General features: G+C 45.7%; 1 protein-coding gene across 1 annotated transcript in view; it reads right to left on the bottom strand.

Annotated features, from left to right (window-relative positions):
* TGS1 (trimethylguanosine synthase 1) overlaps positions 1 to 27,214 on the bottom strand; it is a 1,067,587-nt gene that overhangs the window by 751,266 nt on the left and 289,107 nt on the right. Inside the window, exon 4 of the mRNA XM_069621061.1 lies at positions 14,258 to 15,593. Coding sequence (XP_069477162.1) covers positions 14,258 to 15,593 — 1,336 coding nt within the window. The remainder of the gene's footprint in view (positions 1 to 14,257; positions 15,594 to 27,214) is intronic.

The following is a 27,214-nucleotide window of genomic DNA, read 5'->3' as shown; positions in this document are numbered from 1 at the left end:
ATATGATGATGCTCTCTTGACTCTTGTTTCTCTGCATACCACTACTGTGATAAGGGAGATTACACCCAATGATCTCTTGACTCTTGAGCATCCCCAAGCCACTACCGGGTCACCTGCTACTCTCGGTATCTGTTACGAGTCTGGACTGAGTTGCCGGTTCTTCCTGGGGTGATGGTCTGACGTGCATTGCTTCATAGCTTCCTTCGCTCCTCTCTTCGTCCTTGCGATTCCAGACACTTGGGCCACACTCCAGCACAGTTGCAGGACCACACGGTCCACCACCCGAGATCACGTCATATCTGTTTTTTTTCTCCCACTCTTCCATTGGTCAGGAACCTAGCTTCCTCCGCAACACTCTGCCAACCATTCCTGGATGTCCCCGATACGGGAGATCACCACTCGTGCAGCTTTGTGTTCCAAGATTTAAACTTCCTGGGCTAGGCTGCCTTCAAACCGCCTGCTCTCTATTTCCGAGTCCTTTCTCGCTCTTTATTCCCTGTTGCTGTGTCCTCCATATCAAAGTCAAAGTCCTTCTGACATAATCTTTATGCCCCCTTCGGACCAACTCTTCTCAGTGCTATGGTAAGGCAACCTGTTATTACACTGCAGGTTTCTTTGGCTCTTCTTCGTCTCAGTAATATTAATTCATTAATCCAAGGCAAAAGAGACATTACCATAACAGACACTAGTGTTATCATGGATTTCTGATAAGGACTTGGTCCCAAGGGAAAAGGGGTCGGGAGTTACTTCACAGAATGGGGAGTCCTTATTCCTTTGAAGGGAGTCTCTCTGTGCGAGCTCCCGCTGTCCACCACCCCAAGGGGGACTACTAGGTAGCAGCCTCACCGCCCTAACCTCACACGCAAGGGGGCACCCCTGAGAAGAAGTGTCAAGATCCTGTGAATTGTCACACCGTCCAGGACGCCGATGCTACGCAGGCTTGCCTCTTGCTCTCCTTGCTGAGTAGGAGTCTCTCTTCCATTCACAGTCCGGTCTCTCCTTATACAGGTAATTGGAACAAAAGCAATTGTGTCCGTCTTCATTGTTCATGGCATTCAGGTGATGTTCAGCATTACCTGAAGTCAATTGAGACAAAGCAGGATCTTAGTTAAATATAGCCATTACAGGAGATGCCAAAGTCTTCCCAACATCCATATAGGCAGAAAGGGTGGTTTAGACCGGGAGTTCCGTCATGGAATGAGAGTCCTTTGTCCCCAAGAGGGGAGTCACTCCCACTGAGGTGCCGCTTCCCCAGACCCATAGGGAAGGACCTACGTAGTGGACTCACCTCCCTAACCTCAAAGAGGGTGGCTCCGTTCTGTGGAGAAAGGACAAATTGTCCGGATTCACCACATACGCCTTTTGAAAAAGTGAACAAGCTGACATTTGGCCAAATGGCATCCTATGAAACTGAAATGCACCCTCATGAGATATGGAAACAGTCAAGCTGCTTGACTCTGGTTCTAACTCTATTTGGTGTTACACCGATGACCTATCCAATTTAAAAACATTTTCCCAATCATAATTTCTCGGACGCAGACGCGACGGGGTGCAGGCCAAGATGGTTGCAGCGGTCTGAGCTCTCTTCCTCCGGGAGCTGTTGGGGGCTAGCACCTGGCCACAGTACAGAGTCCAGCCTGAAGCTAAGAGCCTAACCTACCCTGCAGTATGGGACGCACCTGATGAGCCGAAACAGTGAGATCTGGGGTCGCTGAGGAGCCGCTGGTTATCCTGGTCCGGGCGTGATGGAGTACCGTGCCCAAGTGCAGTCAAGGTCGGCCCGCGTGGCTGCAGGGGACAGAGCGAGCTGTGGGCGAGAGCCCCCGTCGCGAGGTGCGACTGGTGGAGGGGGAGCCCGATTGTAGTGTGGACGGCGGCTGGAGCGCCCGACCTCAGCCCTTCGGCTGATGAGCGGAGCCACAGAGGCACTGGCGATAAAACGCTTATGTGAGGCGAGGGAGATCCTGCTGTTGGCGGGTACAGTGAGCACTTATGGATTCATTGGCCCGTCGATTTGCTAAGCCTGTAGCTGGCGCGCCCTGGACATGAGGCATGTGATGCTGGAGGACGGCTCCTGGTGACCCATCTGGAACTTGGAAGGTGCCTGCAGCTGAACCGGACTGCTGCGGTCCTGCTTTAAGTGAGCGAGGTGCGGAGTGTGACCGGTGTCCTTTGCAGCTAGTATATTGTCTCCCCCTCCACCCAGGTGAGGTATTTTGGGATAGAGCCCCCCCCAGCCTGCGAGTGGAGTGACTGAGGGCACCATGTGAAGTCCTCTGCTGTGTGCCCGAGCGGGGGGGCATGGTCTACACGATCCAGCAGGACATTGGTACTGACAGGCTTGGGCCCAGAGAGTGGAGGTAGCAGATTGCGTGGCCTGGGCACATTGGAGCAGGGAGAAGTTGAGTGGCCCTGATCCTCAAACACTTAACCCAATAAACAGTGCTGGTTCCCCCCATTAAAGCTGTGTGCACAGACAGTGGAACATCAGGAGCACCTCAGCCTGGTTCCCATCTGCAGTATTCTGGTCCCTTCTCACCCTGTGCGGTTGGTGGCACGCCCTGATCTTGGAGGTCGCCTGCACTCGACTGGGTGAATGGCAAAAGAGAACAAGAAGCGGGCAAAGCTATTGTTTTCACAGCCAGCTCCTCAGCCAAAGAGAAACCTGCTGATCCGTGGCTGGATGATAGTGACAAGGGTGAGGGAGATATGGCGGCAGAGGCCGCCACCCACTTGCTCGAGGTAAAGGCATTGGGGTGAATCTGTGTCAAATGAATGGGGCGTTTCGACTCAGAGTCAATCAACTGGACAACTTGGGTTGATTCAAGTTGGTGGGGTGCTTGGTGTGATAGTTGGGGATTTGCTGCTGGTTGGGGTTTGGCAGTTGGGGGATGCAAAGTGTTGTTGGTTTTTGAGAATTTCAATAAAAAATGGTTCACAATGCTTTATGATTTGTGAAGTGCACAATGATTTGACTGCTGGTTGGGGGCTAGCTGTGTGGTGCGGGTGGCTGCTTTGATGACCTCTACTCAAATATGGTCCACCGTCGGGCACAATTCAAGATCAGTGGTCAGTTCTGGTCGCAAGCCGCATTGAAGCTGGGGAAGCTATGTGAGCTGGGGGTAAATGATGGCTGAGTTGCAGAGAATGCGGTAGTGTACCCTCCTTAGCTGGAATGTTCACAGGTTGAATAATATAGCAAAAACGTGCTTAGTTTATGGGGAGCGGCATGGGGCCAAGATCCTATTTCTTCATGAAACACACTTGGTGGGACTAACGAACAAGGTGTTTGCTAAATCCTGGGGTGGTACCAGGTTTTATACTTCTTATTCCTCATACTCCTGCGGTGTCTCAATTGTTTTTCACAGATCCTTCAGCTTCAAGGCTGTACAATCGGAGTGGGACCCCAAAGGGAGGTAACGTGATAGTATTGTGGACTTTAGCAGGGAATGTATTCACATTCATAAATTTATTTAGCTCGAAATAGTGATGACCCTGGTTTTTATGACTCATTGTGGACCAAATGCCTGGCTTTTTTGCATACCCAGCTTATAATAGCAGGGGACTTTAACATCCTGCTCCATAGCGAAAAGGATAGGTCCACCCCCAAACTGAGGCCGCTGTCCATGGCAGCTAGAGTAAATACTGGACGGGTTGCTAGACTTTGGAATAAGGGATCTGTGGAGGATGTTGCATCTCAAGAGCCGGGAGTTTTCCTTTTCCTCCTCCCTTCACAATATGCAATCCAGTATAGATTGCATATTAGTGAGACAACCTCTTGTTCAAGACGGCTGTAGGATCCTTCCCAGGACACTGTCCGACCACCCTCCACTTTTGTGGCCGTTCCGTGTGGAAGATCTATGGATTCACAGACCGCACTGGTGTTTCAAAGGTCAGGCGTTATTAGATGTTTTCCGTAGCGAAATATTCAACGTCATAACATCCTTCTTTGGGTGCAAGGTGGACTCGTGAGAGTTCTCTGGGAGACTTTTAAGGTGTACTTGAGGGGGCAGTTCATTTCCATGGAATGTGGGGTACTTCGATCAATCCGAAGAAGGCTATCGCAGCTGGAGTCCAAGATGAAGAGCTTACAGTATGATGCCTGGCCGCAATTAGAACTACCCTTGACCAGTTTAAGCTCGAGGCGGATAGAGATGTGCAATTTCTGCGTCTTGCCCGGAGGATGAGCTGCTTCTTGGCAAGATTAATGCGGGGTGACAGGGGCCAGACAGAAATTCCAACACTTTGGTGGGGAGGATTGGTCTCTTGGCTCAGACCCTGAGCTCATATTGGAAGAATTCTGAGTAGTTTATAGCAGACTGTATGCGGCTCAGGTTAGCAAGGACCGGGAGAGTTTGAAGCGCTTTGTTGAAGATGCGCTGGTGGCTGAACTCAGCGGGCATGCTAGGAAGTGCTGGGGCACCTATTACCGAGTCTGCATTTTTGCAAGCAATTAAAGACCTTCTGATGGCGAAGGCCCTGGGGTTCTATAAGGAATATGGCCCTGTGGTTGCAAATTACGTGCTCCAGGTATGGCAGGAGGATATGCTGAAGGGAACTCTTCCTAGTACTATACGCAAGGGCATCATCTCTTTAATATTAAAACCAGGTAAAGATCCAATGGAATGTGCCTCGTACAGACCCATTTCCTAACCAATATGGATACAAAAAACTTGTCCAAAATTATGGCAGACAGGTTGCTTCCTTTCCTCCCATCGGTGATGCACGGATCAGGCGGGGTTCGTGCCAGGTCGGTCTACGGCCCTTAATTTACAGAGGCTATTTGGGGTTATTGCCCATTGGGGCAAGCGGTCGGATGCTCCTAGATATGGAGAAAGCATTTGACTCTGTGGCCTGGGACCATCTGTTCTCGGTTCTGGTGAAGTTGGCTGTTCCCATATATTTTTTGCAGTGCATCAAAGTCCTATATTCTGGGGTTAGAGCGAAGGTCAGCTTGTTCGGCAAGCATTCAGCTGCGTTCACTTTGGGGCGGGACGCAGCAATGCTGCCCGCTGTCACCATTACTTTTTGCGGTTGCCATGGGAGGGCCGCTTGAGGGCACTGCACAGACATTGTGGGCTGGCGCTTGGAGGCGCCAAGGAGTCTATAGCCCTCTATGGTGATGATGTAATGTTATATGTCAAGGACCTGGGTCGAAATCTAGAGACCCTCTCTCAAAAGATTGAGGCATTTGGAGAGGTTGTAGTGCTGTGGGTGAATTGGTCCAAGTCGATCTTATTCCCACTAAATGATGCTACATGATAGCTGTCTGGTACGGAGCGGTACCGCTGGGAGCAGTCTTTGATGTAGTGATTAGCAGGAGTCATCCCAAATTGTTGAAGGAGAACCACGAGGCCTACAGGGAGACATTACAGAGAAAAATCCGATGATGGTTACCTCTCCCCATTTTACGTATCCCATTTTTTTAATGACCTGAAGTCTTTGCTGACCAGACTCGTCCGGAGCCCAAAGACCCACAGAGTTAGGTAGGGGGTGTTGACAAGTCCATGGAGCAAGGAGGGCTACTGGATGCCGGGCTTGTCGCCCTTCCTACACGCTGAGGCCGGCGCACCCTTACCCGCTGCAGGACATGTTGATTTCTAGAAAGATTAATGATACATGCCCCTTTGACCCTGCGTCTTGTACACTTCATGCCTGGAAATAACGGTGCCTGAGAAGTGGAGTGCAGCTCCTGTACACCAATCCGACTCCCTCTGACCCTCCCCACCCCGCTCCCCCAAGTTGAATGTTGAAAATGGGATAGTAACATGTATGACTTTCACACTGAGGGAACCTTTGTTTATTTAGAGCAGGTGCAGGCTAAACTGGTGAGGGCGTTGGGGCTGGTATTCCAGTTCTTCAGGATTCAGGAGGCAATTAGGGCCTGGTCACCAACTTTCCCCTCTGAGCAACGAGGTATTCCCTCTGTTGAAGTACCTTGTTAACTCAGCAAATGCAAAACATGCTGCGTCTGTGTCCATGATTTATCAGATGGCGCAAAATTTGGCCCCGATGGCGGCCCCAGCTAGCGGGACGCTGTGGGAGGCTGATGTGGGTTGGGACCTTGATGACAAGAGATAGCAGTATATGTGTTGTATACCAAAAAAGTGGCCATGAGCTCTAGGTTTAAGTTGATCTAATTTAGGATTCTCCACCAAACCTACCTGTCCACTGCTGTCCAGAAAAAGTTTGATAGTGCATGTACTGGGATGTGTCCTAGGTGTAAATACGAGGAGGCAGGTTTTACTACGCATATGTTATTGGAGTGCCCTGCTTTGTCCAGTTTCTGGTATCGGGTGGCAAACATGACGGGACAAATGATTCACCAGGAGGTGCCTCTCGATATTATTTGCTGTTTATTTGGTTGGTTCCCGGGGATCCCCAAGTGAAGCAGAAGGGTACTTACATTTGTAGGTTATTGGCGAAGTGGTGCATTCTTATGCAGTGGTCAAACCCCATAACTCCAACAGTAGGGAAATGGCTCAGAGACCTTGCCAGGTTCTAGGATACTGAGCAGGAATATTGCAGACCGATATCGGCCCACTCCAGCCCTTGTGATTTTTGGGACACTGTTGGTGCCTTTCTGTTGGCTAGGAAGGGAGAGGATGGAAGCAGGGCTGGGGTAGCACATGATGATGAATCAGCGATGCACCAGTGAGACAGTAGAAAGGAGACAATTGTGGTTTATATGTTTAGATACACCCGCACTAGAGGTGCCCGCTAATTTGTCTGTGCTTCTGATCAAGATCAAGTGAAATGTTCTTTCGATGCAAGTATTGTAAGATGTGAACCAATTCTATAAATAATGTTTTTTTTATGTAATATTTCCCCTATATTTGAAAGACTGTCGCTCCACTAACACACACTTGTCAAACTGCCTGAGGTCCCCAAAACCGTATACTTACATTTAGTTTTTTCACAATCACCGAAGGAGATCTCGTTCTCAGCTCCTTTTTCACACTATCCCTCAACATCAAGGGCACAGGATGTACTTTAGTTGCAACTGGGACACTTCCTTCTTTTAGTGCTATACAGTGCCTCATGCCTCTTTAAGCTTCGCAAATTTGCCAGAAAATACTTTACTATACATGTCATTCATGTGCAGATTTGTTCTCGCCACCTTAACGACGACACCCTTTTTCGTGTCAAACTTTTCCTGATGTCGTCCTCCATTTAAATTAAAAATGTCCAACAACATTTCCTAATAATTTCATTCAATCCATGTTGTAACCCCCGTTTTGATATCTGGAGGCATTACATTTTGCACTTCTCCTTTGAACTCTTCTTCAAATACTTTCCTCTCTATCAGTGGCTCCTTAGTCTGCTATCATTCGCAAGAACTTTGAATTTACCATAACATCAGTCATGGGACTTTCACAGTCATCACATTCGATCATGTTCACTGGCCACTTCTGACTGGACTTCATCCTTATTGTCTGAAGATGTACATATAGAACTGCCAACAAATTGAATACTTTTTCAATTGTTTCCTAAACTGGCTTGGATGTTTTTACAATGACTGGCAAAATGACCCCATCTTTTGCTCTTGGTGCATACTACTTTCCTTCTTGGACATACAGTAGCACCAGCCAAGTGGCTTTTGCTCTAGCACTGATAGCACATACGCTCTATAGTAGCTCTGAGAAGACAAGTGGCGCTCTAGTTGTTACAAGCGCATGTCAGCTGGTGGGACAATTAAACTGCGAAACCGGCTGACACAAAAGAGCTGGCTGGAGAGGTCCAAGTCTCTCAGTGCTGACCGAGGGACTGTTGGGCGAGCACAAGGTCCGTGGAGCCAACCGGCTCACGGTGGAAACCAAGGAAGGCAGATTGTGGAAGGAGGAAGGAAGACTTCCTGATGCACCACGGTGCCGAAGAGTCACCTCTGCAGCCCAGAGGAGCACAGAAAAGGCAAACGGGAGCTGTGAGAGGGACGGGAACCTCAAGGCAGAGGCTGCAAACCTGAAGGAGGAAAGCAGGATGCCAGCGAGCCACAGCAGGCTCACCGCAGGGGGAGCAAAACCTGATACAGCAGACTGGTGAGTCCACATGAGGGAGAACGGAACTCCCAGGCATTTCGGCGATGGAACTGAAAGCAAAAAGAGATGAATGAAGCAAATGAATCTGAACGAAACTTGACATATTTCTTAAAGAAAAAGACCAGAATGAACATAAGAGACTGTCAAATTTGTGAAGTGTGCGTGAGAGGCATGTAAGAAAGTCGTGGCAGGAGAGTATAGCAGGCATTTCAAGCCACAAGTATTTTGCATATGAGAAGAAGTGTTTAATTATAAAGAAAGACCTAGCAGGAGAGTACACCAGGCATTGCAAGTCATAAGTTTTTGAATATTTACATATGAGAGAATCTCGGCAGGAGAGTACACCATTTAAGAACAGATTGATAATCTATACAATATGCTGTATGAGATAATCCTGATAAGGACACATCAGGAAAATAGTCCGAGTGCAATTGAGATATCAAGGAGAAAGAAAGAACACGGCAAGAGTGTACACCAGGTAGTCGTTTAAGAACTAGACTGTCAGCCAAGTTACTTCGTATATTAAGTTAATTGTGATCCAATGGAACCTAAAGAACCAGTATAAAGCGGAGTGAAGAGACAACCAGGGGAAGGGATCCACCCTCTGGATTTATGAACTTTATTCGCATGGAACTTTTGGAGTTGAGCATTCTTCTTTTGGAACATTTGTACACTTTCCAAGACCAAAGACATTTCCCTTTTCACCTTATAGTTGATTTTGTAGAATGTGAGGGTCGCAATAGTACTTTGGACTTCTTGACAAAGGACCGACCCACTCGTTTTGTTTTGGGTAGAGCAAATACCTCTTACAGCACGGACAAAGGCATTATCCAAACACATTTCTGTTTAATAAAAGTCTATATCCCAAATCAGGAATCACCTGTGTCTGACTTGCATTCCTGACTCCTCACAGTTGTAGAGTGCTTCCTAGCTGCCTGAAAAATAGTCACAGTGGATTCCATAAACCCCTGGTGGCCCATGGTTAAGACCTCAGGCACCATGCTGCTAAGGATTGAGAGAATGGATGCAGAACTAGACCCCTGCGCTGACTGCGTTTGTGAATTTGCAGAAATAGATTGGGAAGGGCTTTAGCAGGCAATAGATCAAAAAATTAGAGCTATGTTTCCAAATGAGATGTCAATTCTTTGAGCCTCCAGACCTCCTTCAAGATTCTGCCAATGTTGGGGTACTAGAGGACCCCACATCAGCAAAATGTTATCCCAGAAGCAGTTCATCTTATCACCTAGACAGCGAAAGCCTCTCTCCAATATTCATACACACAGGAATTCTGTTGTGCTACAAACGGTCGATTAGGGGGGTCCCCCACCATCTGGAGGCGGCTATATGAGGGAGGATCATATGGGAGGGGACAATGTGACAAATCAACTTCCGGGGCACCATTGGTCCAGGGATGAATATTGGTTTCTAAACAATCAATCAACCCAACACCTCTAGTACACCAAAAGGGATCCGAACAGATTGGTAATGCAAGTCAATTAAAAACCTCCTTGTCCAATTTTGGTAACATGGGCGGAATGGCAGGCTTATCTCTGTAAGGTCGTGGATCATTGGTTAGTTGCAAAATAGAAAAATACTATTATTAACCAATGATAAAAAGGGACTGTACAGTCAAGGTTGTATACACATATCTACTTTATCATTATTACAACAGACAGTTCTAGCACACTACAATGCAGAGGACAGACATTTTCAAAGAAGGAAAAGGGATGCATTCTGGATACTGACAGGAGGGTAGTCGGTATAGTAATTAATCACAACAGTTCAAGGATACTTGGTTTCAGCACAAAGGGAGCAATGGGTTGTAAAATGTCACTCTGGTCCTTCGAGAAGGACCAGGGGAACAGAACCACGATTCACCATATGCTTGTAGAAGTAGTTGGTGCTCGACAGTGTAGAGTCGGTTTCAGAGCACTTTGCAGCTACTGCGACAGCTTTCAAGACGGCCGGCAGTTCAGTGAGCAAAGCTGGACGAACGGCGGCAGGCCTACATGGTGGCTCGTGGGCAGGAATCGTCTCAGTAGTGGTCGGCGGCTTTGAAGCACTCGTTGAGGCATCTCAGACAGAGTTAGCGACAACAGCTTAACTGTCAGTGGTGCAGTCGGTTACAGCTCAAGGGGCTCGAAAATGTCCTTTAAAGCAGACGTCGGTAGAGTAGATGCTTGTCGATGCACTCCTCCTAGCTTTTTAACTGGGCTTGTGTCGTCCTTTTAAGCAGATGACCCAAAGCTGAGGCGAGTGCAACAGGCAGCTGCCTTGTCTTTGGTTCAGAGACTCTCTGGCACTTCCATCTAGGAAGCTTGCTGTCGAGCCTTGCATGGCACGCTGTGTTCTGGCTAGCTATCAGTTCTGGAGCTGCTGGAGGGTGCTCTGGATTCAGTATCTCCCACTGTTCCCTGGGAGATGTTTAGGAGAGGGATCTTGCTTCCCTCTTGGAGGTCCTGGCCTTTCTTCACTGGTAGAAGATGTAAGGCAGGCTGTTCAGCCAGGGTCCAGTGCGGAGTTCTTCTTGCTACACCTTGTGAGGTTGTAGAGGAGCTACACCTGCCCCACCTACATTACCTGAAACGTATGAACCAAAATATGTGACGTGTACTGAACAGTTAAACCAACAAAGAGAAGAGAGAGGGCTCTATGCAGTACCCATATGAACACCTGTGCCTAAGAGAATATGGGAAGTAAAGTACCCATTAAGGAAACCATACTTGCATCGAAGACAATATGATGCCCATTTGAACGAGATTCCTGATGAAACAAAGAAACTGAATGATCAGGATGAATGGTGACGTCATACAAAGTGAATCGACACCCAGATAGAACCTGACCAGAGAGGCAGGCGATTTATAAAGAACAAAGTACCACCAAGGATAAGTGACATCTTGGGCTCAAGATGAAGAAACGTATGCCATAAACGCGATGAAGATATTTAGTTCGTTTAAACATGTACAGATGCAATGAAACGCAAGCAGCAAATTAATCATGAAGCTAGCCACATGCTTAAATAGGTTAGACCGCGGTAAGATCCAACATATACCTATACACCACATAGATTCATATGGATTAAGTGAAGAATGAATGTTTCCACTACATAAAACAGTACTGAACAACACAGGAAGGCCTCATTTTCAGTGTCAAAGTTACAAAAAGCAATTGAATTAAACAGAATCCATTTCAGATAAGGAGTTCACTGAGCCAAGAAAGCCAAGGTCTTATCAAACTAGGAGTTGCTCCTGTTCAAGGTCAAGTGAAAACAAAAGACGTCAGAGGACTATTGAAGAATAAAATCAAATACATGAAAAAAGGCTCAATTCATGGTGTCCAGTCATGTGATAGAAGAAAGGTGGACTAACTAACTAATGGTGACCAGGAGCTCTTCTCCATACCTCCCCAGGACTAATCTTCTTGCTTGGGAAGTATCTGGCCCGCTTGAACATACCAATGAAGGGCCCCAGAGTTTGGCAGAGGACTTCATGACACATGGCACATTTAATGTTTAATGCAGACAGTCAACTGTGTTGAAAAACATGAAGATGTAACAGATTCACACAAACCCTACACTCTTTGTCCTTGCCAAATGTCGGGTGGGACAATTCCGTCTCCTGATAGACCATCTGGATGATGCTCATTCACCGATCCTGCTGGTCTTGATGAGCTTCACCTAGCATTTTGATGATATGGTAATCCCTAATGGGAACAAGGGATGTATCAGATATTCCATGTTCCCCACATCTCTTGAACCAGGTGCATGCGCAACAGGGACAGTGCAAGTTTCCGTCTCTAGGTCTTCACTTATTTCTTCTGCATCTCTAGAAATAAGCCTCTAGTTTAAGTCAATTTAGTGTTAACCATTTCTTAAATGGGGCTGTAGCTATCCCAACGATAGAACTATCGGCTACTGACAAGTTGGTTTCTGTGGTATGAATAACTAATGGCCTCAGAAATCCATAGATAACGACGGTAGATTTAAGGTTTTTTATTAAAGGTTTGGCCAACTGGTTTGCGATAACTGGGATGGTTGAATCATAGGGGGCCCTATGGCTTTCGACCACCCTTTAGGCATCCCCCACCCTAGCCTGTGTCCCTAACCTTCAGAACCTCCCCGTTGTACTCTAATGCAAAGTAACCCCCTACTATCCAAGTCTTGCTAATCTGTATAAGGAGACCTAAAGGCCAGGGCCTATTCTATCCAACTCCTTCTGGGTCTTGCTATTGGATACTTCTGGTCTGTTGAATTGCCTGTCGCTTTTTGTTTCTCCCATTTTCAGTACCTAGCTCTACTATCTATCTCTCCTGCCATCTCCGCCTCCTTAATATTCCTCAGCTCATGCTCTACCTGTATTCGCTTCTCACTTCTTTCCCTTGCCCCTCTCCTATCTGCTCCCCTATCTTCTACCACCGGTTTATAGTGACTATGTCGAATGTCACTTTTTCGAATGTCATTTTGTAGAACTAAAAATGCCGGAAAAAAAATGTTGAAAGTTTTTATTTATTTTTTTAATGGGGGGGGGGAGGTTCCCCCCAAAGCCCCTTTTTTAATTACACTGTTTTATTTTACTAGCTAAACCCAAAAGAAAAACATATAACATACAAAAAATGCATTCGACATGCGAGAGGGGAAATTAGATCTCGTAGTCATGAACCAAAGGGTTGTGGTTAATATGTATGGGCTAGAGGCATCAGGATTTTTTGGCTAAATGTATTCACCCTAATGGCTCAGTGCTCTTTTCATGTCGGTGGTTGCCCAAACAGTAGAATATAAAACAATGTAGGTAGAGATTGCAGAATTGATCAATCATGTTAACCAAAACCCTTTGGTTCATGACTACGAGATCTAATTCCCCTCCCGCACTCACTCACAACACTATTGGTTGCCCCATCTCCACCTTTTAGGCTGTTGGTGATAGAACTGTACGTGGTAATCAACCCACATGCAGAGAGCTAGAGTCAGTCTCCCCTCCTTTCCCTCCCAGACAGGCATCACACCCCCCGCTGTCTAGGGACGGGCTACCCCTCCCGGCTTGGTTCGGGTGCCATCCCAGAGGGCCAGAACAGCTCTCCATCTTGTGTCTCATATTTGGGACTACTCTTGAATCACCACAATCACCCTCTAGGCCATGGGGAGATATAAGGAGAAGACGAATTGGAGGCAGGTTGGGTTAGTCTAGGCAGTGGGTTCATAGGGTGCTGTCCATTTATGAAGTTGGCAAAACAGTAATAAATGATATCTTGCTTTGTCCTTTCTCGACAAGACTACCGAGTCCTTTTGTTCTGATTTCAGTTGACAGTTGCATTTCAAATCTTGCCAAACAAGGTGGGAGGGAAGAGAGGAAAGGATGGGGAAGAGGTCTCTTCCGGTGAAACATCACAGCTGCATTCCAGATCCTCGCAGGAGAAAAAGATGTTGGGAATCTGAGAGGAAGGGAGGGGGAGAAATTGAAAGGTCCGCCGACATGTATGGTTGTCTTAATGCTAGTCAGGGAGGCTTCTTGCCAGGTCAAAGGGATGGGAAACCCAGGCAAAGAGTAATTGGTGCAATTTGCACATATAACAAAATAATTCTACAGAGCAAGGTATCAAGACGTGGACTGAAAGGGTGGGCAGAGTGTAGTATAGGAGTTAGTTAAATGAGAAGAAAAGACAAGCATTAGCAGTAAGGAGTTTGGCAGGAGATGGGAGTCATGGTAAATGTCAAGTTATCTTCTGCTACGGTTTGGATAAGGGGCATCAGATGTGACACTGGGTGCACAGTAGGCCCTTTGTAGTTATTATTTCAATCCAAAGATATCACTTCCAAATGATTGACAGAACAGTTAACTCTGATTTCCTCTATGAAGAATGCATTATTGGTTTTAGTCTGCCCTCAACTTCATAACTACTACCCTGAGGTGCTAACATCTCTCCCATCACTGCACAGAGAATGCTCTCATTTGTTGGCACATAGGAACGTTTTAAAGATGTGTGTAAGGGCAACCCATTTCCTAAACACACTTCATTAGAAAGAAAGCCTTATTAGTATGCTGGTGGGTGTTACATTTTATTGAAAAAAATAAAGCATTGCTCAGTTAATCATTCGAAAAAGCATCATAATCCAGATTCCTAAACTGCACACTAAATTCATTTCCAAGGTCGGATATTGGGTTACAACTATAATTTAGAAAAAAGTAATTACCATTGTTAATGTGCATTAATTCCACACTGACCTTGCCCATCCGCACAGCAGTGTCCAGATGATGTATGCGCTTTTTCTGCTCCCCCATCACTAGGTTCCATCTGGTCACAAATGCAAGGACACTGTGTTGTATTATCATTAGGGTTCAGTGGTTGATGGCCGTCATAAATAACATTGAGAGCCAATTTGCTGGGCTCCGTTTCGCCTGCATTCAGATTTATTCTCTCCCGCTTGTCAATGAATGCATTAAAGTCCTCATCACAGTCCTCGAATGAGGCAGCTGAAGCAGGCAAGGGAGACACTTGTGAGTCCACCACATTAGGACTGCTGTGTATATTGACACAGGGTGCTCCAGAAGGGACAATGTCTATGGGAAATCTCTTAGCATCAGCGTGGTCACTGGGAGCGGCACTGTGCATCTCAACTGTGGTCTTATCACTGTTGTCTCTGAGAGAGTCACTGCACATTTGAAGTGAGGATTTTATATTTGTGTCATCAGTGGGAAAGTCACAGGTGTCAACAACCAAAGTCCCCCTAACTTTGTGTTCATTAGGGATGTCAAATGGAGTCTTACTATCAATGTGATAAGTGGGGCAGTAACTGGAGCTCTTCCCATCCATGTCGTCACCAGAATAATCACTCGGCATCTGAGCAGAGATCATAACATCTGTGTTTTCTTTGCAACTAGAGGTGTCAACTGATGTCTTGCAAGCTGTGTGCTTACTCGTGTAGTCAACTGAAGAGTTACAGCTTGTGTGTTGACTGGGGCGTTCAATTAAAGGCTTACAATCTTCGTGGTCACTGGGTATATTAATGGGGTTGTCAACTGAAAATATACAATCTGTATGGGCAGAACAATTATCAGTTGACTTAGCTGCGTGGTCTCTAGTGGGGTCATTGGCAGTGTCAACTGTCCATCCTTGGTTAGTCCAGTAGCGGTACTGCTCCAGATAGTGCCAGTATATCTCGCTATAATGCAGCTCCCATTCTTCTTTGGTGTCAGGTGAGTTCCAAGGCTGCAAGGTATTTGCGTTTGGGGGTGAGGGTGCCATTTCTGGGTGCTTGTCCTGCCAGCTCTTCCACAACAGTCCTTCTCCATACTGACTCCAGTATTGTTCCCATTTTTCCTGGACATCAGAATCCATGACAAATATATTTTCTACAGGAAACCCTCCGTCTTCCAGGTAACTGCACTCTTCTCCAGTAGATTCTGTCTCGTCCAAAGTCAGCACAGAATCCTCAGAAAATACCTGTGAACCATCTACACAAGCCTGCGCTTCTTGAATATCTCGATTCAAGGCAGTTTTATGCCCCTTCTTCCTTTTCTTCTTTTTTACCTTGGGTTTCTTCCAAGAACTTTCTGCAGGCTGAAGATAAATGAGAAACAATATCCATCAAAAAAGAAAAACACATGCTTCTTTCCGTTAGCTTACACTTTTCAAATCATTCCTTCTTTGTGTCAATACGCATTTTATTTTGGGTATTGCATTTCCTTATTTTTATTGATTTGTTTATTTATGTAGGGCTGAATGCTGCTAAACAACTGCTCTGCCATCACCCTACTTCGGTCAGCTAGCACCATTCACGTTTTGTGTGTTGAATACATAGAAAAATGTTGACAGTTGTTGCAAACACCCGATTAATGTATTTATTCATTCATGCACAGTATTTCTATGGGCAGTTCTAAACTTCAGAGACACATCATGTTCACTTATTCAATTACAACACAGCTTACTTGCTGCAAGTGGTCAAACTGTATCCGCCTCTTGGCTATAATTCAGAATTATTTGCAACTTTTAAACTTTAACGCTGAACAAAGAGCCACACCAGGCTGTCTTCTGTCTAAAAATAGTTAACGAGGACATCCATTTTTAATTATCTATCTAAAATTGATGGACATATTTTCCCAATTGGTACAATTAAGTACCATACCATAGATGCTCCAAGAACACACTTCAAATTTTCACAAGCAGCCTAGACAACAACCTCATGTAATGGAAAGGCATACACATTTGGAAATTAAATAACTAATGCTAGCTTTAATTAATACATGCCACAACTATTTTCTCTTTTTCGAAGTCTAAGATACTTGGATTTGGAAGCTTTTTTATGATTTGCAAAATAGCAGTACGCTGCATCCGTAAGCTCTCACCTTTAGAAGTACACCAGTCTGCATACAAACCTTTCCTTGGTGTTTGCTCCACAGCTTATGCTGTTCACACTCTGTTAAACCCCCCTCAATCCAGTCAAAAACACCAACACAGGTGTATGGTTTATTATCCCTTGGCTCCTTGGTAGGTCTTGCCTATTCTATTCAAGATTGTGATGATGACAATACTGTGTCACAGAAAATGGGTAGGTAGAAATCAATGGGAGTTGAGGTTATTGATTGGGTGAGCTCTCTTTGGGCCATTACCATTCAGGCTGCCCATCCCAACCTGAAAAAATAATACTCAAAGCTGCACTCGATGAGGCGAGAAGAGAGCGAAATCAGACACATGGGAGAGACACTTCTGATATCAAAGTTACTCGTCTGCAGAAATCTATTAAGTAAGAGGTTGGGAGGGGGCATAACACCCTGAAGGCATAAATCTGAAGAGCCAAACAGAAAAAGCCTGCATCCCTTGGCAATTGAAACAAACAAAGGTAGGGTTGCTTTGACTCTTCATTAAGTGCAGAGTGGGGACATAGAGTGATGAAGTTTGTCCTTTGAGGTATTTTTGTATGTATATTTTCTTGTTTAATGTATATAGCACTTTTAGCAAACAGCACTAGTACAAAAATAAAAAAGGTACAAGCTAAGTGAGCAATACATTTCAAGTAAACCAGAACAGGAGAGGGGATAAAAAATAGGGCTAAGTGTTGGAAAAGCGGACTGAAGATGGGACACAAGACTGGTCTGAAAAATACGGCAAGAAGAAGAATGAATAGCGAGAGGGAGAGAGTTCCAATGTTTGAGAGCAAGGAGAACAAAGGAGTGGAAACGAGAGGACGCACAAGGGGGTTTAGGAACAGAGAAGAAACTGATTTTGGGAGCGGAGGGCACATAGGAGAATAAATCGAGTTAAATGTAGAGAGGTAAAGGGGAGCGAGACAATGAATACACTTGAAGAAAATTGAGAAAAAATGATAGACATTCAAAAGGAAGAAGACCTATAGAGAAGAGGGTGTAATAGAGGATCGACATGAAAGAAAAGGAAGAGATGACAGAAGTTATAGACAGAGCAAATAGGGAAAGGAAAAGAGGCAAGACGACTACGGAGAAGAGCTGAGTAATAAACAATACAAGAGAAAACTAAACAGGGAAGAAGCTTGTTGGCATGAAAAGAGAGAGAGGGTCAAGCACGGTAGATGTTAAAGAGAGCGTAGAGCCAGGATCAGGCAGCGGTAGGGATGTGGAGAGAGAAGGAACAAGAGGGGTCAAAGATTACAGCCAGATTGCAAGCAGAGGGAAAGAAAGGAAGACAGTAAAGGGGGAAGGAGAGAGAGGAGGAAGAGCGGTAGGAATTGTAGCAGAAGGAAGGAACAGAACCTCAGTAGAATTAAAAGGTGGCATATCTGTGTAAAAGGTCTGAAAATAAAAGCTACATGGGGCAAGTAGTGGAATAGTAAGGTGAAGGGACCCATGGTTTGTCAAGAATGGGTAAAGCAAACGGTGGTAGACCAAGATGTGGACAGGTTGATGGTAAGCAAAATGACCGAGGTAAACCCGAGAAATCAGTGGCATTAATTTAGAAAAAGGGGAGTGGAGTAAACCATATCCTATAGTACCAGGCACAGAAAATTGTGAAGGGACCATCTGGTATCAAATGGAGAGAAAGCAGTGAAGGGTAGTGGATGGCGAGTGATGGTATGTGGAAAGCCACATTGCGATATAGTGTCCCGTCCAGCACTCGCTTGAACTCCCAACCCATACCTGTCCATCCACAGCCCCTCCCCTCCCTTACTAGCCGTGCAGGTTACCTCACAGGAGTCTCACAGCTTCTCCTGGGTAACGGGGGCACAGGATCCATCGTGATTGGTACCTGCCTTCAATATGGCAATCCACCAGACGCCAGTCAGCCACATATCCCAACGCTAAACCGAAAGTATTAAAAACACTTCCAGTTCATGTGTACAAAACCACAAAAGACGCACATTCTGCCATCTTTGCAATGGCGAAAACTACAAGTGTAGTATTGCAGATCCACGTCCAGTTTTACGAGTGCAGTAAGTTTATATTACTAGTTAGGCAAATAGGGAAAATACTAGCTCTTCATAGCTAGGGATTTTTGTCATCTCACATTGTATACCATTATATTTTCCACATTATGAGCACAGGTCCCGAGTCTCATAGTACTATATAAACAAGTGTTGATCCAGAGTGGATCTCTACTCTTAGCATCATTGCTACTTGGGTTCCCTTCTCAACCCCTCATTTTCCTGCCTCCATCTGTACAGCCCTGGTCTGCCTTTAACAAAGGTAAGACTTGTTTCGCTGTCTGTTCACCATTTTCACTGAAGGTTCCACATAAGTGAACAGAACTACTACCCTCACCTTTATCTCCACACCCGGGTGACACACCCTGATCCCTTAATTCCCATCATATGTTGTACAGAAGAATTCCATTCACAACACAACGCGTCTGTCCAACTCCTACGGCTCTTCCAGGCAGGCATACCGTGATCGATAAGTGATCATTGCTTCCCTAGTTCAGCGTGTATCATTTGTGGTCTTAGTGGCCTTTTCCTCCTCTTCCAGTACCGACCATCAGACAAATCACTTCTGAGTCAAGTACTAACAGATGGAAAGTTTGAGAAACATGCAGGCATTGTGACATCGAGCTATGAAGGAAAAAATGCAGGACCACAAGTTTCTCGGTGTCACTGGACATTTTCAACTGCGGGGAAACAAGGAAATCAAATGATTTGTGTAAAATAGATGGGTCTTTTTATCCACATAAGAAACATCAACCATAACCATCCTATGTCTCCACTGAATATAAAATAGAACACAAAGGTGACAGGGTATCAGTCAATATTTAATATTTACCCTAATCCCACGTAGAGGAGGAAAGAACAAGTTCAAAGCCAAATAAAATAAACAAAACTAGTCTTCTGAAATGGTAGAATCGCACATATCTCAAATGCAATTAATGCACAAAGTTGACAAAACGCATACAAGAAATATAAATAGACTGGACATTTAGGTCAGCTGGTGTGTGCAATTGAGAGTGCAGTACTTGATGTCATGAAAACAAATACCCCGTCGCTCTGGGGCAAGGTGAATACCTTAAAAATGGTTTCTGCCCTGAAGGTATGATTCCTCCGACTATAACTTCCACATATTGGAAATAATTGGATGGACTACTTCAAGCATTCTTATGGGATAAGAAACCCCCACGGTTAAAGTTATGGAAGTTGCAATTACCACTGGTAAAAAAGGTGAGTTCGGGGTACCTAATTTCAGAGCCTACCATCTGGCGTATATTTCTAATTTTTTTGCTCCCTTTTTGGCAGATTCAAATGATGATTGAGTTTTGGCAGAAACTAGTTACAATGGTCCTCTGACGCCAGGAGCTATCTTGACCTCAAACTCGAGACGAAGTTGTGGGAAAGATCCATTGATTGCATGTTTGAGAAGGTTGTGGAAGAAACTGTGACTTATTGGGAGTGGACACATTTAAAGATCCTGGAGCGTCAGTCTGGATGAATCCATCTATTAAAATAGAGGGCAGAGTGGTATTCTGGGCTGATTGGTTTCTAGGTGGACTTCAAAGGACAGTTGATCTGTTTAAGGATGGGCTCTGGATGACAGCGAGCGAACTACAGATGAGTAATAACATTGAGAACTTCAAAGTTTCCCACTACAGAAAACTCAGAAGTGCGATTGGAGATAATGATTTGGAGAAAAGGCATAACTTAGACTTTTTTACAAGGAAGGCAATAGGAGGGGAAGGTGGACAAGCCAGCCGTGTTTACAATATGATTGTATCTGTGTACAAGGGTAATGACTCATTAAGAGAAGAATGGAGTAGAAGAATTAGTGCGGATATCTTGGAGGAGTCATGGAAGCAAATGTGTGTGAATGTCCGGTTATGCTCTTTAGGACTTACAGAGAGATCAAGACAGATTAAGATTCTAAATCGGGTCTATTGGACACCTGATAAAATGTGGAAGCGAGGTATGTTGGAGAATTCAGATTGTTGGACATGTACACATGAATCAGGTACCCTGGAACACATGTTGTGGGATTGCAGGAAGGTGAGAGTTTTGGAGAGAGATAGGTGTAGTTTGCGAGAAGGTGATTGAAGGGATGCCCGTTCTAGACTTTAAAACAGCGGTGTTGGGGAGTGATGAAATTCTGGATGCCCTTACTCAATGTCAGAAAAACTGGTTGTTCACAGGGGCTGTTTGGAAAGAAAGGAATTTTAAGCAATTGGAAATCTTCTTTGAACCTGAAAATTGAGACTTGGACAACAGACATGCATGCTTTAGCAGAAGTGGAGAAGGTACTATATAAGAGAGAGAGGGGAAAAAAACGATTGTTTGAAAAAATATGGGAAAAATATCTGTCATACTAAATTGTATATTAATAGGAAATATATCTAAAAGGGGTGAGTGTTTGGGTGGGGTGGTTAGGGAGGTGGGACGGAATCAGTTGTGAGATGATGCAGTAGTTGTATCCTTCAGTGTAAATAGTTGTATTGTTTATTTGATCCATATGATACTATTCTGACCATTTGGTAGCATAACTATGTATTATTCTGTATTTTGTTAACTTGTAAATAAAAGTTTTTAAAAAAAGAAAATGAAAACAAACACCTTGTATGATGGAAAGGTAGAATCATTCTGGATCCATCATAGACCAAACAGAAATAAGAAACCTTAGAGGGAGCCAGACGTATGCCTGAGCTTGCATTTATAAAGACACTATTTCAGGGAATCCTAACAAGAGACTGGCCATAAGATATGAATCATTTTACGTAGATGGAGCAAGGAACAAACGGAAAGATCAACAACTAAAATATCATAGCTAAGGTTTTCTTGATCCAACAAAATGAGATAATGAAAGAAGCTAGAAAAATAATCTCAAATTTGCAAAATCATCAGGTTTCAAGGGGTTACAAAATCTACCTTATAAAGGGGAAATCCCTCAGTTCAATTACTGAATACCAAATAGGAGCACATATGGTACAGATGGACATATCAATTTGGCCTGTAGGTCAAATTGAAGATAACGTTTACTGTCTCCTCTCGCAAAGCTACAAAGTGGAGGATGTAGAGACACAAGAGAGTTTACTCAGAATTGAGATACAACCACAAACAAAAAAATTGAATGATCTGTCCAGCATTTGAAGAGCACAGAGCGTTTACCACTTTTGAAGGACATTGGACATACTTTTGACTGCTTGGTGCAGTGGCGTCAAGAATATGCCTTGTGTACTTCTTCACTTTGCACTTTATTTACTTTTCACCTTTTGTCTGGCTGTGACCTAATTTAGTGTTCTCTGACCGTTTGAGATGTCAACAACCCATAACTGTACGCTTGCAAGCTTTCAATACATTTGATTTGCCAGTTCCTTAGTTTAGTAACGTCTTTCCTTTTTTTCTTTGGTTGGTCTTCAGTTGTATTATTATCCTTGCATTCTTCAACGTTCCATAACATCAGAGTCCATTTTACGAGGGACTATGTGTCCCTGTATGCTGTGTTACTCCTTCGGATGCAGCTTTGGTGCTTGGCTATACACTGGAACTCATGTTGCATGCTTCTTCAATTGCCTGCTTAATTTAATGTCAGGGTTGCCTCAAGATAATGATAATGATGTGTTATTTATATAGCGCCTTAATCCAAAGATGGACACAATTTCCCATCATGCAGAGCTACTTTTGGATAAAATTTGGACACGTATCATGCGGGTCTCTCGCCACACGGCTCCATTCAAATGAGTGGATTGCCTCTTCTCCATACAAGGCAGATTCACAACCTCTGGGTTTGAGCCGCCTTTCGGTGAAATGTTTTGGTCACAGTATACTCTCTCTCCTCTCTCTACTTCAGTTCTACACAAAGCAGATGTGGACCAGAAGCAGCAGGATTCAGTTTCTTCAGGTAACCTATTTCAGGACTCATTTCCTGCTTTTCGTAGGGCCAACTTGTTCACATAGTCCTCTGCAACTTCTATGGGATTTCAGCCACCAACAACAGTGCAAATAGGCTTCCTCATTATGCTCTCCTGGCAAAAAAGTTTCAGAATTCCTTCTCCTCTGTGTTTGCGCAATAGTCCTTACACTTATGCTTTCTCTACACTATCTGCATTACTGACCATGAATATAAAAGAAATACCATCATGCCCTTTTTTGCAAATGTACTTCACCTCAAATTTCTATTTAGGTTGTATATACGACCCTAGCTAGGAAGCAATAGAGAGCTGTTATATATGAGGTACGAAGGAGGAGTTCAATATGTGGCATGGGATGTTTCAGCCATGGTTGTGGGATGTGAAGCAGTAATGCAAGGAGCCTAGGTGGCACCCATGGAATGATCAAAGTGCAATGTTTGGAGTTCCTTCCTTATACTGCTTTTTCGTGCTTTCTGGCAAACTCTAATTTAGGTGTGCTTCCCAACTGTGCATCCTCCACTTTGTACTGCTTTTTTAGTACTTTCTACCAAATTGGAATTTAAGTGTGCTTTCCAATTTGTAAAAAATCTTCGAATCTGGGCATTTCTAGTGTGTGCATTGTTTTTGCCAGCTTGGCCATTTGGTGAGGTTATATTGTTGCTTAGAGCTTCCAACCCTGTCCCCTGCAATCCTCCAATTCCCCACTCCCATGGTGCTCTCCGTCTCCCCAATTTTTTAGAATTGCTTCTGCATCACTTATACCCCTTCTCTCACGAAGTCAAGGAAGAAATTAAAAAAAAGCACTCCTGAGCTCCAATCCTGGTCTGCCACTTACAGATATCTACATCAGTGCTTCCTACAGACAGACTATCACTGACATTCTCTTTGCCGTTCATTCTTCTAACTTATGGACTCCCCATATGGTTTCTGTCCTCTCCCCTTTTTTCGTCCTCAGCCATTACTGGTGGCACCAGATGGGAAGTGCTCTTGGCTCACTTTGCATCTTCTAAGTGCACCTTTAATGCCTATTACAATGGTAGTATCAAGGGTCTCAGCCCGACCTCCTCATTCTTGACAGGCGTCTTCCATCTCTCTTCACCCCCCCTCCTGCCACCCCGCAATCCCCCTTACCCTCCATCCCCAGTGGTGGCACCCCACCCCTGCGTCCCCCCTCGCAAATCTTTTAAGGGGGGCAGCCAGCTTCACTTAGCTACCCTCAATTCCTGCTCCGCTATAAAACACTCCTGACAACTGTCTCCTCCTTGAAGACCTGGATGTCCTTGCTCTCACGAGACGTGGTTCAAGGCCAGCTCTGTCATTGCTTTGAACACTCTTCTCCCGGAGGGCTACGAGATACTGTCCAATCCCAGGCCCTCCCAGGTTGGTGGCAGAGTGGCTCTGATCTTCCCAGAGGGGGTTCCTGCCTCCATCTCCACTCAAAACTATTCAGGCTAGTCTGCAGGCTATCTTTCTAGACTACCTTTTCTCTCACTCTTGCTACCATCTGCGGGTCCCCCTCCTCCGTCCTCCCTCTTGCTATTTGAATGGGCGGATCTCTTCTCCTCTCTTCTTGCCTCCTCCTCCAAACGTATCTTCCTGGGGGACTTTAAAACACATCTCGACTCTCTGGTCGTCCGATGTGGCTACTGTACTTTCGCGACCTCTGCGACTATTTCCCTCACTATCCTCCCCTCTGGCCCAACCCACTCTGCCAGGAACACCTTGCATGTTTTCATCTCTACAGACATCCCACTCTCCAACCATCTTACTACCCCCTCCCTCCTGTCCTGACCACTCACTCCTCTCTTCCCAACTTGACCTCCCCTGTCCCCGATGAGGTCTCCGCCCGCACTGCCAGTCTCCTCAGTCATTCGACCTATGAAGCATGTGTCAGTTGCTGCAGTTTTCTCTTCCTTCATCCCTCCTCCGCCCCCATCATTTGACTCTCCTTCTGACTCTTAGCTAACCTCCATCTCTCTATCTCTAACACCCTGGACATCCTTGCCCTCATCATGAGGATCCGCATGAAGCCTGCCTCCAAATGCAACTCTTGGTATGACTCCGACTTGGCAGATTTGAAACGCAAGTGCAAAGCCACAGAACAGAAGTGGCAGGCATCAAGCTCATCCTCTGACAAAATGGCCTGCCACCTACTCCAACGGCAATATCATCTCGCCATCTGCTCCAAGAAAAGGGCTCATGTCCAAGCCTGCATATCTGGAGCCATCAATAACACGGTTGAACTTTTTAAAATCTGCAAGGAACTTGCCAATCCTAGTTCAGTCTCTTCCTCCCCGCCTCCTTCTTAGGCCCTCTGCACTGCACTGGCCGCCCAGTTCTCCAAAGCCCTAGACATCATGTCCTCTATCATTAGCTCCCTCTACATCAACCCCTCTCCCCATACGCTCCTCCTTCTCTCCCATTGCACAAACGAGATCTCTAGAGTTGTCCGCTCTATGAAAGTCCCATCTAAACAGGTTCTCCCCTAGAACCATCAAGGACAACATTGCCTCTCTTGCCCCAGTCTTGGCTGACCTCTGCAACCATTCTTTTGCCACTGGCTAATTCCCACAAACCCTTAAGCACTCCCTTGTACACCCTCGCCTAAAAAAGGTGTCTGCAGACCCTTCTTGCCTGGCTAACCATCGCCCTTATCTCTATCACCCCTTATTTGGGCAATTGGGCAAACCCATGGAGAAGCTGGTCATCCCCCAACTAACCCTCCATACCGAATTAGCTGGCTGCCTCCATGACCACCAGTCCGTTTTCAGGGCATCCAGAGGCACAGACATTGCTCTCCTGAACACCGGTGAAGACCTATTCTCTAATCTGGACTTTTACTCCCTCTGTTCTGATCCTCCTCGATCTTCTTCTGTCTTTGACACAGCCAACCACTCTATCTGCATAAACTGTCTCCATGATACCCTTGGTATTACAGACTGGACACTGGCGTGGCTGACCTACTTCCTTTCAAACAGACCCTCCCAAGTGCAACTGGGTCCTTTTCTCTCCTCCACCTCACTCTCTACCTGTGGCGTTCCCTCAGGGCTCTATCCTATCACCACAGCTCTTCAACATCTACCTGGCCCCTCTGGGCCAGATCTCCACTTTCTCCCCCCATTTCCAGTGTTCTGCAGACGACACACAGCTTTCCTTCAAGCTGACACCCTCTACCTCCTTCCCTCCCCTCCCTCTCTCATACCTGACTGCTATTCAGGCATGGTGCTTTACCAATGATCTGTGCCTTAATGCCAGCAAGACGGAGATCCTTCTCATTGGGACACCTGTTCTTGGTTTCCCCCCATTCTCTGGCCAGCCTCCCTTGGTCCCCTACCCCCCACCCACTTGTGAAGCAAAAAACCTTGGGATCATCTTTGACTCCTCTCCCTCTTTCTCTGCACACATCACAGACTTTGCAAAGAAGTCCAACGTTCAGCTTCACTTCCTCAGGGGCATTCTACCTTTCCTCATCTTCCCCCAGAAGCTCAATGTCTCAAGAGCCCTGGTTCTCTCTAGGCTGAAAAACTGCAACAGCCTCTTCCTCAATCAACCTATTTACTCCCTCCGTCCCCTCCCCTTTGCATCATCCACAAGGCTGTCTGGGGCCTCTCTACATCCAGTTGTTCCTCCCTAAATACCTCCCTGCAAGAGTCATTCGGTCTTCTGGCTCCAACTCTCTTCAGGTCAAACGTTTCTCCAAGCAGAGTGGGAGGTAGATCCCTTTCCTCTGCTGGTTCCTCCCTCTGTAACGGCCTCCCTGCCCCCCTCAGACTTGAGCCGGATCTTCTTAAATTCCGGAAACTTCTCAAGACTTTCCTTTTCTCATCTTCCTTCCCTCTCCCCTCCTGTGCTAACGTTCCCTCTGCCGCTGCGACTGGGGTCTGGTCCCTTCAGAGTCATACAGGGGCCAGATGACCCCCAGCCCTGCCAGTCCCCCCAGCATCCCCTGTCAGCAGTTGCTCTTGGGCTCCCTTCCCCAGACTAGTCCTAACTTGGTTCACCCTGTCCACTGCACTCATCCTCCCTTCCCCCTCTTCCTCCCTTGACACTTGCTGTCTTGGCCCCCCCAGCACTTGCCTACTCCCCTCCCTTTGGGCACCCCACTTCTGCACTTCTCCCTCTACCCCCTGGACTTCCCACCTTGTTCTTGCATGGTAGGATTGTCACAAGACCAATATAACCTTTTTTTTGTTGTTCTGTTTTCTTTCCTATGTCCCGCAGCCCCTAACTTGCCTGGTGGCACCTGGAAACACTTATGTATAGGCACCATAAAAATGTCCAATAAATACATAAAAATAAATTGGCAGTCCAGATTGCAACGGGGTGATGTTGCAGTAGGCAGAGTCATAACAATAGAAGAAACCGTTTCTGTTTTTTTTTTTCTTGCGTGCACTTTTTGTCTCAAGCCCAACAATGGCCGGACTCTTCAAGGAGCGTTACCCACCTGAACTACAGAGTTTAGCAGGTGGGCAAGTGATAGTTGCCTTATGGATGATGCAGTCATCCTTAAAGAGTGCTCTGGATAAAATGGGAAGCCAGTGTAGCTCCCTTAATATGCGAGAAATATGGTTACATTTCTTGTTTTACCCACTGCATGTTGGGTGGGCACAAGTGGGGTCAGGTGCATAGCTGGAACATCTGTGAGGATGTTTCCACTATCAATGTTGGAGATTGCCAGGGCCTGGATTTAGTTCCGAAGTCCTCATCTGAAGGAAGCGTTCTCTCTCCAAAGGAGGGTTAGCTACTACCAAGCAGTTTGGACTTTTTTGTAGATATGGTGTCAGAAGGAGAGAGCGTGGTCTATAGTGAATATTTGGCAGTCAGGCCCAGTGAGGCAAAAATGTACTTTCAGAGGGCAAACAAACAACATAAAAAAAAATATGTCTAAC

Source organism: Ambystoma mexicanum, chromosome 5q (assembly GCF_040938575.1).
Source record: "Ambystoma mexicanum isolate Mex_15411 chromosome 5q, UKY_AmexF1_1, whole genome shotgun sequence".
Classification (NCBI taxonomy): Eukaryota; Metazoa; Chordata; class Amphibia; order Caudata; family Ambystomatidae; genus Ambystoma; species Ambystoma mexicanum.
The sequence above is the reverse complement of the archived record's forward strand: the minus strand, read 5'-3'. Positions and strand labels throughout refer to the sequence as shown.